General features: G+C 41.8%; 2 protein-coding genes across 6 annotated transcripts in view; one reads left to right on the top strand and one right to left on the bottom strand.

Moving 5' to 3' along the window:
* LOC311042441 (guanylate-binding protein 1-like) overlaps positions 1-16177 on the bottom strand; it is a 157516-nt gene that overhangs the window by 104796 nt on the left and 36543 nt on the right. The gene's annotated exons all lie outside the window — the stretch shown is intronic.
* The window catches only part of LOC311040652 (NACHT, LRR and PYD domains-containing protein 3-like), a 40756-nt gene that overhangs the window by 21674 nt on the left and 2905 nt on the right, over positions 1-16177 (top strand). For both annotated transcript variants that reach the window (XM_084050982.1, XM_084050981.1), the window contains exon 11: positions 10685-10737. In XM_084050982.1, the coding sequence (XP_083907108.1) occupies positions 10685-10737 (53 nt within the window). The remainder of the gene's footprint in view (positions 1-10684; positions 10738-16177) is intronic.

The following is a 16177-nucleotide window of genomic DNA, read 5'->3' as shown; positions in this document are numbered from 1 at the left end:
GACAAGCCGTGAAGCCACAGCCAAGGTCATTAACATATAGAGGACCATCACCATTCAACTCTACCTGTACTGGAGAGAGCGCTTGTTCAACAGCATCACAAATCCGGTAAAACACCGTTGTTTGGAGAAGTATATACCAGTTGCGTCTCTCATTTGGAGGAGTAGAGAGTGGCTGCATTCCTCCCCACACCCCGCCCCCCACCTCCCCCCACTTTGTAACCAGTGTGGCTGTTCTAATCTTGAAAACTAGAATCCATTTGTCAGAGGGTGTGACATTAGTAGGATGACCAGCGACAGTTAAGAGCCTGCACAGGGCAAAATAATTAACACCAGCTGTGAACGCTTGACTGTGTGTGTGTGTGTGTGTGTGAGACAGTTTTAGTCCGTTTTTTGGTGCGCAACACAGCCCAGTTTAAGTCAATTGCTTTCACCTGCTGTTGCTGTGCGGAGAGTGCAACAGGGCATATTTCCGCCAAGCCAGGGTGACCAACAGGCCCATGAAATTCATATGCTACTACTACTACTAATACTACTACTACTAATAATAATAATAATAATAATAACAATAACAGGAGTATTATTAAGTAGTTACAAATTGAATTGTTTGATTTCAATGTAAATAATTAAAGAAGCTAATCTTCATAAAACATTTTTAAAGTGATATACTGTTATATGTCATAGCAGTGACTGAGATGTCGTGGAATAGAAGTAAAAGTACTGGAAATTGGAAATACTCTAGTAAAGTAAAAATACGTAAAATCTTTACTTAGGGTACAGTACTTGAGTACATGTAATTAGTTACTTTACACCACTGTTGTTCTATGAATCTAATTATTTAACCACCCACTTCAAATTGAAATATAGCTGCAAGCAGCAATGAGCGGTTTCGAGAATAATGGCAGACTGGCAGACTGGCAGACTGTGACAGAGTGGCAGACTGGCAGACTGGCAGACTGTGACAGAGTGGCAGACTGGCAGACTGTGACAGAGTGGCACACTGGCAGACTGTGACAGACTGTGGCAGACTGGCAGACAGACAGACTGTGGCAGACTGGCAGACAGACAGACAGTGACAGAGTGGCAGACTGGCAGACTGTGACAGAGTGGCAGACTGGCAGACAGACAGACAGTGACAGAGTGGCAGACTGGCAGACAGACAGACTGTGACAGAGTGGCAGACTGGCAGACAGACAGACAGTGACAGACTGGCAGACTGGCAGACAGACAGACAGTGACAGAGTGGCAGACTGGCAGGCAGACAGACAGACAGAGAGACAGAGAGACAGAGAGACAGAGAGAGAGAAAGAGAGAGAGGCAGTAAGAGAGAGAGAGAGGCAGTAAGAGAGAGAGAGCGAGAGAGAAGAAGTGAACATGCATTAAAGTCATGATTTTTGTTCAGTAAATTATATTTGGACCGGTTAAATTGGGGTTTGAACCAGGGACCGGTAGACAGTGTAAAGGATAAGGATAATTCCAGGTCCGTTCATGAAAGTCCTTGCGGTCTTGTTTCCAATGAGGGCCTGTGAGCAATTACGGGTTAAGAGTCTTGCTCAGGGACAAATTTCATTTCATCGACACATTTGCTGGCTTGGCCTGGAATCGTACCTGGGGCAACCAGGGCCTCTGGCTCCCTAGGTGGGCTCACTAACCACTCAGCTATGGCCACAGTACAGACTGAGCCATTGGATAGACAGAATTGGATTTCATATGTGGTAAGTTATCATACAGCATGGGTTGCTTATTATATACATACAAGCTCATAACGCGTCACATTGTAAATCGGCTGTATGTGGTTACTGTAGGTGTTGTATTAATAATTACATCTGCAAAGTAACAAGTAACTAAAGCTGTCATCTGCTGTAATTGTAGTAGAGTAGAGTAGTAAAGTAAAAGTACCTAAAAATTGTACTGTGCATGTGGCAGGTGTGATTGGTGATGAGTGAGAGCAGGTGAGAGGGGTGGATCCAATCCATGGGAATAGGGGGAATTCCAAATGATGATCACCTCAACGCATTGTTGGGGACAGGGATCGAACCAGCGACCTATGGATTCACAGGCTGCCTCTCTTCTCATTGAGCTAAAGATATGGCCTCCCTGATGGTGTCTGTTGATATCTATAGGTTTTTCCGTCCTATAGGTTCTTCCGGTGTGAGATTGTAGATCAGCTATTTTCACAAGAAAGTATGTCATACATAAAAAACAAGTACTCTCAAAAGCATTTCATGTTATTGTTTAAAAAATGCACATGTCTGAATTAACAGGGTCATGTTTTGTACAATGCAATTTAAATGTAAACTGTGACGAGTGGGGTTTGAACCATGGACCTCTGGCACATGAGACTAACAGTGTATTGATCAAGCTATTCAATGCACAGCCTTAGTCAGTGAAAAAGGAGAATCCAACAAAACAAAAAAAAAGAGGGAATGAAGTACGTCATACATTGAAAATAACTACTCTCAATAAGCATTTCATTTATCAATTGCATGTTTATTCATTGATACAATCATGTTGTGTGCAATGCAATTGAGTTGAAGTCTGCATGACGTGGGATTTGAACCGGCGACTCTGCGGTATCAAGGCAGATGATTAAGCCATTGGGCCAACAGACCTGTACTAGTGAAAAGGGAGTTCACACACATGACACACTTTCACGCAAATTGCTCAGAAATCCTTGGTTTAAATGTTTTTCAAACTGCTCAATATATTTCGGAATGGAAACTACTGGAAAATAGTCGATCTACAAGCTCACAACGCGTTGCTATCTAAAAAGGTGTGAGATTGTAGATCGGCTATTTTCACAAGAAAGTATGTCATACATAAAAAACAACTACTCTCAAAAGCATTTCGTGTTATTGTCTAAACATTGCACATGTCTGAATTAACAGGGTCATGTTTTGTACAATGCAATTTAAATGTGAACTGTAATAAGTGGGATTCGAACCAGGGACCTTTGGCACATGAGACTCACACTCTACTGGTGGAGCTATCCAATACACAGCCTTAGACAGTGAAAAGGGAGAATCCAACAAAACAAAACAAAAGCGCGAATGAAGTACGTCATACATTGAAAATAACTACTTTCAAGTATTCATTTCTCGTCATCTTTAACAATTGCACATGTATTCATTGATATAGTCATGTTGTGTGCAATGCAATTATAATTAAGTCTACCTGAGGTGGGATTCGAACCGGCTACCCTATGGTTTCAAGGCAGATGATTAAGCGATCAAGCTATTGAACCAACACACCTGAACCTGTGAAAAAGGGCCTCAAACATGTATTTGACACAGTTTCATGCAAATTGCTCAGAAATCCTGGATTTAAATGTTTTTCAAACTGCTCAAAATTGCAGACAATCTAAGGGCAGAGCTTACTGGTCAAAGTGATACATGTGTTCCTCATGAGTCAAGGCACATGTGTAAGCAGGTTTAACGGCTGTCGGCCAAACGAGGCATGACTTTTGCCTGTTTAAAGTTTGCATTTTCAAAAAATTGCTATAGCGCCCCCCTTTGACCAATTGGAGTAAGATTGGTTTCAGTGATACTTGGAAGGACCCTCTACAATATTGCAAAGTGTCAAACAAATGTGAGTCTGCATGTACGTGTTAGGGGCAGATGAATAATTTAAAAAAAGCTGCAATTTTCATTGGCTTATAAAAGCTTAACGTTTTCACTTATGGAAAATCCGCTTGGTTACGTCTGTCGGCATTGGTCCAAAGTTCATGTGTATACAGTTTCGTACAGATTGCTCATAAATCCCAGGAGGAGTAGGCTTTTTACTGCTTTTTACTGCTTTTCATAGAATTCGAAATGGTGGGAGATCTAAAGGTCAGAGGTCAAAAGTCAGAGTGTGAAAGTTGTTAGGCATGAGGAGACGCATGTGTGTATCGAAGTTTCATGGCTGTAGGTCGAACAGGGCATGAGCTGTACCTGTTCAAAGTTGGCATTTTCAATTGAGTGCTACAGCGCCACCCTTTGGCCAATGGTTGTGAGTTTCGGGTTTTCGCCGTTTGGCATAGCCCTCTACCATATTGCCGAATTTCATAAGAAGTGACCAGGCGGTTAGGCCAGAACTGGCAAAAACGGCGGAAGAATAATAATAATAGTGAAAGTGTAGAGATGTAATAGCTTTCGAAGCCTGATGGCTCTCGAAACCTAATAATGAATTCTACATGACGTGGGATTCGAACCAGGAACCCTGTGGTTTCAAGGCAGATGATTAAGCCATTGGGCCAACAGACCTGTACTAGTGAAAAGGGAGTTCACACACATGACACACTTTCACGCAAATTGCTCAGAAATCCTTGGTTTAAATGTTTTTCAAACTGCTCAATATATTTCGGAATGGAAACTAGTGGAAAATAGTCGATCTACAAGCTCACAACGCGTTGCTATCTAAAAAGGTGTGAGATTGTAGATCGGCTATTTTCACAAGAAAGTATGTCATACATAAAAAAAACTACTCTCAAAAGCATTTCGTGTTATTGTCTAAACATTGCACTTGTCTGAATTAACAGGGTCATGTTTTGTACAATGCAATTTAAATGTGAACTGTAATAAGTGGGATTCGAACCAGGGACCTTCAGCACATGAGACTCACACTCTACTGGTGGAGCTATCCAATACACAGCCTTAGACAGTGAAAAGGGAGAATCCAACAAAACAAAACAAAAGCGCGAATGAAGTACGTCATACATTGAAAAGAACTACTTTCAAGTATGCGTTTCTCGTCATCTTTAACAATTGCACATGTATTCATTGGTATAGTCATGTTGTGTGCAATGCAATTATAATTAAGTCTACCTGAGGTGGGATTCGAACCGGCTACCCTATGGTTTCAAGGCAGATGATTAAGCGATCAAGCTATTGAACCAACACACCTGAACCTGTGAAAAAGGGCCTCAAACATGTATTTGACACAGTTTCATGCAAATTGCTCAGAAATCCTGGATTTAAATGTTTTTCAAACTGCTCAAAATTGCAGACAATCTAAGGGCAGAGCTTACTGGTCAAAGTGATACATGTGTTCCTCATGAGTCAAGGCACATGTGTAAGCAGGTTTAACGGCTGTCGGCCAAACGAGGCATGACTTTTGCCTGTTTAAAGTTTGCATTTTCAAAAAATTGCTATAGCGCCCCCCTTTGACCAATTGGAGTAAGATTGGTTTCAGTGATACTTGGAAGGACCCTCTACAATATTGCAAAGTGTCAAACAAATGTGAGTCTGCATGTATGTGTTAGGGGCAGATGAATAATTTAAAAAAAGCTGCAATTTTCATTGGCTTATAAAAGCTTAACGTTTTCACTTATGGAAAATCCGCTAAGTTACGTTTGTCGGCATTGGTCCAAAGTTCATGTGTATACAGTTTCGTACAGATTGCTCATAAATCCCAGGAGAAGTGATTTTTTACTGCTTTTTACTGCTTTTCATAGAATTCGAAATGGTGGGAGATCTAAAGGTCAGAGGTCAAAAGTCAGAGTGTGAAAGTTGTTAGGCATGAGGAGACGCATGTGTGCATCGAAGTTTCATGGCTGTGGGTCAAACAGGGCATGAGTTGTACCTGTTCAAAGTTGGCATATTTCAATTGAGTGCTACAGCGCCACCCTTTGGCCAATGTTTGTGAGTTTCGGGTTTTCGCCGTTTGGCATAGCCCTCTACCATATTGCCGAATTTCATAAAAAGTGACCACGCGGTTAGGCCAGAACTGGCAAAACCGGCGGAAGAATAATAATAATGAAAGTGTAGAGATGTAATAGGGTTCGAAGCCTTACAGGCTCTCGAAACCTAATTATTAGGTTTCGAGAGCCTATCAGGCTTCGAACCCTATTACATCTGTAAGAATTCATGATCTTCCGCCGGTTTTGCCAGTTCTGGCCTAACCGCCTGGTCACTTCTTATGAAATTCGGCAATATGGTAGAGGGCTATGCCAAACGGCGAAAACCCGAAACTCACAACCATTGGCCAAAGGGTGGCGCTGTAGCACTCAATTGAAAATGCCAACTTTGAACAGGTACAGCTCATGCCCTGTTCGACCTACAGCCATGAAACTTCGATGCACACATGCGTCTCCTCATGCCTAACAACTTTCACACTCTGACTTTTGACCTCTGACCTTTAGATCTCCCACCATTTCGAATTCTATGAAAAGCAGTAAAAAGCAGTAAAAAAATCACTTCTCCTGGGATTTATGAGCAATCTGTACGAAACTGTATACACATGAACTTTGGACCAATGCCGACAAACGTAACTTAGCGGATTTTCCATAAGTGAAAACGTTAAGCTTTTATAAGCCAATGAAAATTGCAGCTTTTTTTAAATTATTCATCTGCCCCTAACACATACATGCAGACTCACATTTGTTTGACACTTTGCAATATTGTAGAGGGTCCTTCCAAGTATCACTGAAACCAATCTTACTCCAATTGGTCAAAGGGGGGCGCTATAGCAATTTTTTGAAAATGCAAACTTTAAACAGGCAAAAGTCATGCCTCGTTTGGCCGACAGCCGTTAAACCTGCTTACACATGTGCCTTGACTCATGAGGAACACATGTATCACTTTGACCAGTAAGCTCTGCCCTTAGATTGTCTGCAATTTTGAGCAGTTTGAAAAACATTTAAATCCAGGATTTCTGAGCAATTTGCATGAAACTGTGTCAAATACATGTTTGAGGCCCTTTTTCACAGGTTCAGGTGTGTTGGTTCAATAGCTTGATCGCTTAATCATCTGCCTTGAAACCATAGGGTAGCCGGTTCGAATCCCACCTCAGGTAGTCTTAATTATAATTGCATTGCACACAACATGACTATATCAATGAATACATGTGCAATTGTTAAAGATGACGAGAAATGAATACTTGAAAGTAGTTATTTTCAATGTATGACGTACTTCATTCGCGCTTTTGTTTTGTTTTGTTGGATTCTCCCTTTTCACTGTCTAAGGCTGTGTATTGGATAGCTCCACCAGTATGTGTGAGTCTCATGTGCCAAAGGTCCCTGGTTCGAATCCCACTTATTACAGTTCACATTTAAATTGCATTGTACAAAACATGACCCTGTTAATTCAGACATGTGCAATGTTTAGACAATAACACGAAATGCTTTTGAGAGTAGTTGTTTTTTATGTATGACATACTTTCTTGTGAAAATAGACGATCTACAATCTCACACCTTTTTAGATAGCAACGCTTTGTGAGCTTGTAGATCGACTATTTTCCACTAGTTTCCATTCCGAAATATATTGAGCAGTTTGAAAAACATTTAAACCAAGGATTTCTGAGCAATTTGCGTGAAAGTGTGTCATGTGTGTAAACTCCCTTTTCACTAGTACAGGTCTGTTGGCCCAATGGCTTAATCATCTGCCTTGAAACCACAGGGTTCCTGGTTCGAATCCCACGTCATGTAGAATTCATTATAATTGCATTGCACACAACATGACTGTATCAATGAATACATGTGCAATTGTTAACCAGTAAACTCCGCCCTTAGATTGTCTGCAATTTTGAGCAGTTTGAAAAACATTTAAATCCAGTATTTCTGAGCAATTTGCGTGAAAGTGTGTCATGTGTGTGAACTCCCTTTTCATCAGTTCGTTCTGTTGGCCCAATGGCTTAATCATCTGCCTTGATACCAGAGGGTCGCCGGTTCAAATCTCACCTCATGCAGACCTCAACTCAATTGCATTGCACACAACATGACTGTATCAATGAATGACCAATGCCGACAGACGTGAGCAAGCAGATTTTCCATAAGTGAAAACGTTAAGCTTTTTATAAGCCAATGAAAATTGCAGTTTTATGACAATTATTCATCTGCCCCTAAAACATACATGCAGACTCGCATTTGTTTGACACTTTGCAATATTGTAGAAGGTCATTCCAAGTATCACTGAAACCAATCTTACTCCAATTGGTCAAAGGGGGGCGCTATAGCAATTTTTTGAAAATGCAAACTTTAAACAGGCAAAAGTCATGCCTCGTTTGGCCGACAGCCGTTAAACCTGCTTACACATGTGCCTTGACTCATGAGGAACACATGTATCACTTTGACCAGTAAGCTCTGCCCTTAGATTGTCTGCAATTTTGAGCAGTTTGAAAAACATTTAAATCCAGGATTTCTGAGCAATTTGCGTGAAAGTGTGTCATGTGTTTGAACTCCCTTTTCACTAGTTCAGGTGTGTAGGTTCAATAGCTTGATAGCTTAATCATCTGCCTTGAAACCACAGGGTTGCTGGTTCGAATCCCACCTCAGGTAGACTTCATTATAATTGCATTGCACACAACATGACTGTATCAATGAGGAACATATCTATCACTTTGACCAGTAAGCTCCGCCCTTAGATTGTCTGCAATTTTGAGCAGTTTGAAAAACATTTAAATCCAGCATTTCTGAGCAATTTGCGTGAAAGTGTGTCATGTGTGTGAACTCCTTTTTCATCAGTTCGGGTCTGTTGGCCCAATGGCTTAATCATCTGCCTTGATACCACAGGGTCGCTGGTTCAAATCTCACCTCATGCAGACCTCAACTCAATTGCATTGCACACAACATGACTGTATCAATGCATGTGCAATTGTTAAAGATAACGAGAAATGCATACTTGAAAGTAGTTATTTTCAATGTATGACGTAATTCATTTGCCCTTTTGTTTTGTGTTGTTGGATTCTCCTTTCTCACTATCTGATGCTGTCGATTCAATAGCTCCACCAGTAGAGTGTGAGAGTGTCAACAGACACCATCAGGGAGGCCATATCTCTAGCTCAATGAGAAGAGAGGCAGCCTGTGAATCCATAGGTCGCTGGTTCGATCCCTGTCCCCAACAATGCGTTGAGGTGATCATCATTTGGAATTCCCCCTATTCCCATGGATTGGATCCACCCCTCTCACTCATCACCAATCACACCTGCCACATGCACAGTACAATTTTTAGGTACTTTTACTTTACTACTCTACTCTACTGCAATTACAGCAGATGACAGCTTTAGTTACTTGTTACTTTGCAGATGTAATTATTAATACAACACCTACAGTAACCACATACAGCCGATCTACAATGTGACGCGTTATGAGCTTGTATGTATATAATAAGCAACCCATGCTGTATGATAACTTACCACATATGAAATCCAATTCTGTCTATCCAATGGCTCAGTCTGTACTGTGGCCATAGCTGAGTGGTTAGTGAGCCCACCTAGGGAGCCAGAGGCCCTGGTTGCCCCAGGTACGATTCCAGGCCAGGCCAGCAAATGTGTCGATGAAATGAAATTTGTCCCTGAGCAAGACTCTTAACCCCTAATTGCTCACAGGCCCTCATTGGAAACAAGACCGCAAGGACTTTCATGAACGGACCTGGAATTATCCTTATCCTTTACACTGTCTACCCACAAGTCTATAGGTCCCTGGTTCAAACCTCAATTTAACCGGTCCAAATATAATTTACTGAACAAAAATCATGACTTTGTTAATTAATGCATGTTCACTTCTTCTCTCTCGCTCTCTCTCTTACTGCCTCTCTTTCTCACTGCCTCTCTCTCTCTCTCCCTCTCTCTCTCTCTCTCTCTCTCTCTCTCTCTTTCTTTTCTCTCTCTCTCTCTCTCTCTCTCTCTCTCTCTCTCTCTCTCTCTCTCTCTCTCTCTCTCTCTCTCTCTCTCTCTCTCCCCTTCTCTCTCTCTCTCCCTCTCCCTCTCCCTCTCCCTCTCTCTCTCTCTCTCTCTCTCTGTCACTGTCTGTCTGTCTGCCAGTCTGCCACTCTATCACTGTCTGTCTGTCTGCCAGTCTGCCACTCTGTCACTGTCTGTCTGTCTGTCTGTCTGTCTGCCAGTCTGCCAGTCTGCCACTCTGTCACTCTGTCACAGTCTGTCTGTCTGCCAGTCTGCCACTCTGTCACTGTCTGTCTGTCTGCCAGTCTGCCACTCTGTCACTGTCTGTCTGTCTGCCAGTCTGCCACTCTGTCACTGTCTGTCTGTCTGCCAGTCTGCCAGTCTGCCACAGTCTGTCTGTCTGCCAGTCTGCCACTCTGTCACTGTCTGTCTGTCTGCCAGTCTGCCACTCTGCCACTCTGTCACAGTCTGTCTGTTTGTCTGTCTGCCACTCTGTCACAGTCTGCCAGTCTGCCAGTCTGTCACAGTCTGCCAGTCTGCCACTCTGTCACTGTCTGTCTGTCTGCCAGTCTGCCAGTCTGCCACAGTCTGTCTGTCTGCCAGTCTGCCAGTCTGCCACAGTCTGTCACAGTCTGCCAGTCTGCCAGTCTGCCACTCTGTCACAGTCTGCCAGTCTGCCACTCTGTCAAAGTCTGCCAGTCTGCCAGTCTGCCACTCTGTCACAGTCTGCCAGTCTGCCATTATTCTCGAAACCGCTCATTGCTGCTTGCAGCTATATTTCTACTTAAAATTGTTTATTATTATTATTACCCTTATTATTATTATTATTATTATTACAAATTGCATTGTTTGTTTTTAATGTCAATAATTAAAGTAGCTATTCTTCTTAATACATTTATTTTAAAAAAGTGATATGCATAGTTAGTAGCAGTGTCTGAGTGCGTGAGAGCGCGCATGTGCGCCCGCAACTGGTTCCGGCCCCCATCAAGTCACCATTTGACCAATCCGGCCCTCACCCCAAAATGAGTTTGCCACCCCTGTGTTAGATAGACAGTCAGACATTGATGCATTGTTGTTCTACTTCCTACAGTGTGAAACATGGAGGAGGAGAACAATGGACCAATCCTCAACTCCTTAAAAGATGTGAGTATATGTCTGTCTGTCTGTCTGTCTGTCTGTCTGTCTGTCTGTATCCCATATTGAAATGTTCTACACTGTTTTATACTGTGTTGGCCCCTCCCTCCCTGGATGCTGTCCTGAAAACTCTTCAGTAGAGCTTCCAGTGAATTCAGGTGGTTTCTCTGCTCTTGGTCTGGTCCTTAACACCAGCTGATGCTTGTTTACAAAACACTCCTAGGTCTCCCTACCTGACACACATTCTGCATTGTTGGGTCTTTTTATGCCTTTATTGATAGTACAGAAGGTAGACAGGAAACAGGGAGAGAGAGATGGGAAGTGACACGCAGCAAAGGCCGTCGGGATCGGTACTCGAACCAACGCTGCGCTGTCAGGCTACATTAGAGTCTAGAAACCCGGACTGCTAGCCCAATTAACGGTCCGGTCTGGTCTAATATGTATTTTTTACATTAACCACTTGAACCCTCTATTCTGAGAACCTTAGCCAAATAGCCGATCTACAAGCTCACAACAGTGTTGTGAGCTTGTAGATCTGCTATTTTCAGCAAAGAGGTTTGGTGTGTAGAGGGGGAAAAGAGCAGGTCAAGTACGGAGTCAAAGGTGTAGTTTACTAAGTGTTGACGGTTTAAGTGGTTAAATGTCTGAAAATACACATGAACATGAATCCAACATTGATGGATAAATTAAGTCTATGAAGATATCTATGAAATCTATGAACAAGTTTAATCTGCAACACAATGTTATACAATATGTAGTGAGGGGGTCCCTGCTTCATCTCTCTCTCAGCTAAGGGGTCCTTGGCCTGAAAAACGTTGATGACCCCTGGCATATGTCATGTGTGATGTCATAGGTCATGTGTGATGTCATAGGTCAGGTGTGATGTCATAGGTCAGTATTTGCAGAGATACTGAACGGCATGTGTGTGTGTGTGTGTGTGTGTGTGTGTGTGTGTGTGTGTGTGTGTGTGTGTGTGTGTGTGTGTGTGTGTGTGTGTGTGTGTGTGTGTGTGTGTGTGTGTGTGTGTGTGTGTGCGTGCGTGCGCGCGCAGCATAACCTTAACATAAATTAACTTGCTTCCTCAAAGTTCAAGAAATTCCCATAATAACAATGAACAGTTAATCCGGGACCGTACCTATGTTCCCCAGGTTCTACGTATGTTCCCGGCGTAATAACAGTTCATAATATAATAAACTAAATGTCATAAAAGCTCATAATATAATAAAATCATGAGCGGTAGCGCAATAACAGGTTTTTGCATAATATAATAACGTAATAATTTGTTACATTAAGATGTTTTTTTAAATAATTGTTTTTGGCTTTATCTGCCTTTTATTAGATAGTATACAGTAGTCTGAGAGGAAATGGGGAGAGAGAGATGGAAGTGACACGGAGCAAAGTCCGTCAGGATCGGGAGTCGAACCCGCGACACGCTGTGCCCGGACCGCCACGCCAGCTGTCCGGGCCATAACTGCTCAAATTGTTGAGAAAAGTGTTATATCTTATAATCAGTATCAGTATCATGGTCAGTGTCATGGTCAACATCATGCTCAGTTTCATGGCAAGTGTCAGTATCATGTTAGTATCATGGTCACTATCATGTCAATATCATGTTAGTATCATGGTCAGTATCATGGTCAGTATCATGGTCAGTATCATGTCAATATCATGTCAATATCATGTCAGTATCATGGTAGTATCATGGTCAGTATCATGGTCAGTATCATGGTCAGTATAATGGTAGTATCATGGTCAGTATCATGGTCAGTATCATGGTCAGTATCATGTCAGTATCATGTCAGTATCATGGTCAGTAACATGGTCAGTATCATGGTCAGTATCATGGTCAGTAACATGGTCAGTATCATGGTCAGTATCATGGTCAGTAACATGTCAGTATCATGGTCAGTAACATGGTCAGTAACATGGTCAGTATCATGGTCAGTAACATGGTCAGTAACATGGTCAGTATCATGGTCAGTAACATGTCAGTATCATGGTCAGTAACATGGTCAGTATCATGGTCAGTATCATGGTCAGTATCATGGTCAGTAACATGGTCAGTATCATGGTCAGTATCATGGTTAGTAACATGTCAGTAACCAGGCACTATAATAAGGTTAAAAATTATGTTTATATTCAACCACAACACTTTTTATCTACCCTACCCTCAGGGAATTTCCTGTGTAAAGGTTGTATTAATTGTAATGCCATGATAACAGGAGACTCTTTTACTCACCCTTAAAACAATTTAAGTCAAAGGGAGAATTACATGTAAGACAAAAAATATCTGGATTTTTTTTTAGGCTTACAACCTGTCTAATACGTATTAGGGGGCAATATTTATATATAATAAATATTTTTTACATTCATGGTGTATTCCCTTTAAGCTTGTATAATTGTCTCCGCCAGGCCGAAAGGCATGGCGAGAGAGTATGTTTTACCCCCTGTCCGTCCGTCCGTCCGTCCGTCCGTGTGAGTGTCCTGTCCGTGTGTTACCAGCTAATCTCCGGCACCATTAGCCCGCTCGCTGCGAAACTGCGCACACACACTCCCTCGATACCAATTCAGAACCTCTGCCCCAAATTGTTCACATGGGCCTGTTATAGCGCCACCAGGAGGCCGATTTGGCAAAACCCATTTTTTTACATTACTCCTACAGATTTTATCCAAACGTCATGCAAATCGGTACACAGTATCTCTATAGTCATGTGATCAACCCGGATCTGTCCGATTTCCCATATTCCATCCTGATTGGCTAAGGTTGGCTTCCAAAGTTTGCAGGATTGGTCCGTTTTGAACAAAATGCCTCGAATAATGAACGCAGCTTGCAATTTCTGTGAAATTTCACACGCACATTCCCACTAGGCCGAGGAAGAAATGCCACCCTTTTCACATTGGCCTATTATACCGCCACCAGGAGGCCACAATAACGTTCCTGACCTGGCGGAGCCCTGTGCTCTGAGGAGCACCTTTTTATATGCTTTATAAATTAAGCACTTTGAAACTGAAGATGATGGCCAATGTTGATGATAGTAAAAATGATAATAATATCGTATCGATATCGTGAGCCCAATATCGTGTATCGTATCATATGTATCGTGAAATTAATGTTGTGACACCCCTAAATAGATTTTGAGTCATTTCAAAGAAGTTTTCAAAACATGATATTTTGACACTTTAAAAACTGAAAAATTACAAATAACTAATGGGTATAAATACATGCATTTAAACCTTTTTTAATGTCTCACCGTTTCCTGCATTTTTGGGTGAGCGGGGAACATAGAACCTTTTTTTGGTTGAATGGGGAACATACAGTAGAACCTTTTTTTGGATGAGTGGGGAACATAGAACCCTTTTTTGGTTGAGTGGGGAACATAGAACCTTTTTTTGGATGAGTGGGGAACATAGAACCCTTTTTTGGTTGAGTGGGGAACATAGAACCCGGGGAACATAGAACCTTTTTTGGGGGAAGTGGGGAACATAGAACCTGGGGAACATAGAACCTGGGGAACATAGGGATGACCCCGTTAAAACATACAATGTAGGGTGACTATATTCTGAATACCCAAAAAGAGGACACTCTACCCTGCATTCCAGCACAAGTTGTAGTGAGTTGACAATGTATTTGTTATAGTTGCTTAGGTTCTATTAATGCTAACAGAATTCGACTTTTTTTGTTGTTGTTTTTAGGTTTCGAGAGCCTATCAGGCTTCGAACCCTATTACATCTGTAAGAGTTCATTATTCTTCCGCCGGTTTTGCCAGTTCTGGCCTAACCGCCTGGTCACTTCTTATGAAATTCGGCAATATGGTAGAGGGCTATGCCAAACGGCGAAAACCCGAAACTCACAACCATTGGCCAAAGGGTGGCGCTGTAGCACTCAATTGAAAATGCCAACTTTGAACAGGTACAGCTCATGCCCTGTTCGACCTACAGCCATGAAACTTCGATACACACATGCGTCTCCTCATGCCTAACAACTTTCACTGTTTGACTTTTGACCTCTGACCTTTAGATCTCCCACCATTTCGAATTCTATGAAAAGCAGTAAAAAGCAGTAAAAAGCCTACTCCTCCTGGGATTTATGAGCAATCTGTACGAAACTGTATACACATGAACTTTGGACCAATGCCGACAGACGTAACCAAGCGGATTTTCCATAAGTGAAAACGTTAAGCTTTTATAAGCCAATGAAAATTGCAGCTTTTTTTAAATTATTCATCTGCCCCTAACACATACATGCAGACTCACATTTGTTTGACACTTTGCAATATTGTAGAGGGTCCTTCCAAGTATCACTGAAACCAATCTTACTCCAATTGGTCAAAGGGGGGCGCTATAGCAATTTTTTGAAAATGCAAACTTTAAACAGGCAAAAGTCATGCCTCGTTTGGCCGACAGCCGTTAAACCTGCTTACACATGTGCCTTGACTCATGAGGAACACATGTATCACTTTGACCAGTAAGCTCTGCCCTTAGATTGTCTGCAATTTTGAGCAGTTTGAAAAACATTTAAATCCAGGATTTCTGAGCAATTTGCATGAAACTGTGTCAAATACATGTTTGAGGCCCTTTTTCACAGGTTCAGGTGTGTTGGTTCAATAGCTTGATCGCTTAATCATCTGCCTTGAAACCATAGGGTAGCCGGTTCGAATCCCACCTCAGGTAGACTTAATTATAATTGCATTGCACACAACATGACTATATCAATGAATACATGTGCAATTGTTAAAGATGACGAGAAATGCATACTTGAAAGTAGTTATTTTCAATGTATGACGTACTTCATTCGCGCTTTTGTTTTGTTTTGTTGGATTCTCCCTTTTCACTGTCTAAGGCTGTGTATTGGATAGCTCCACCAGTAGAGTGTGAGTCTCATGTGCCGAAGGTCCCTGGTTCGAATCCCACTTATTACAGTTCACATTTAAATTGCATCGTACAAAACATGACCCTGTTAATTCAGACAAGTGCAATGTTTAGACAATAACACGAAATGCTTTTGAGAGTTTTTTTTTTTTATGTATGACATACTTTCTTGTGAAAATAGCCGATCTACAATCTCACACCTTTTTAGATAGCAACGCGTTGTGAGCTTGTAGATCGACTATTTTCCACTAGTTTCCATTCCGAAATATATTGAGCAGTTTGAAAAACATTTAAACCAAGGATTTCTGAGCAATTTGCGTGAAAGTGTGTCATGTGTGTGAACTCCCTTTTCACTAGTACAGGTCTGTTGGCCCAATGGCTTAATCATCTGCCTTGAAACCACAGGGTTCCTGGTTCGAATCCCACGTCATGTAGAATTCATTATAATTGCATTGCACACAACATGACTGTATCAATGAATGCATGTGCAATTGTTAACCAGTAAACTCCGCCCTTAGATTGTCTGCAATTTTGAGCAGTTTGAAAAACATTTAAATCCAGTATTTCTGAGCAATTTGCG

Source organism: Gymnoscopelus microlampas (genome assembly GCF_963454915.1).
Source record: "Gymnoscopelus microlampas genome assembly, chromosome: 3".
NCBI lineage: Eukaryota > Metazoa > Chordata > Actinopteri > Myctophiformes > Myctophidae > Gymnoscopelus > Gymnoscopelus microlampas.
The sequence above is the reverse complement of the archived record's forward strand: the minus strand, read 5'-3'. Positions and strand labels throughout refer to the sequence as shown.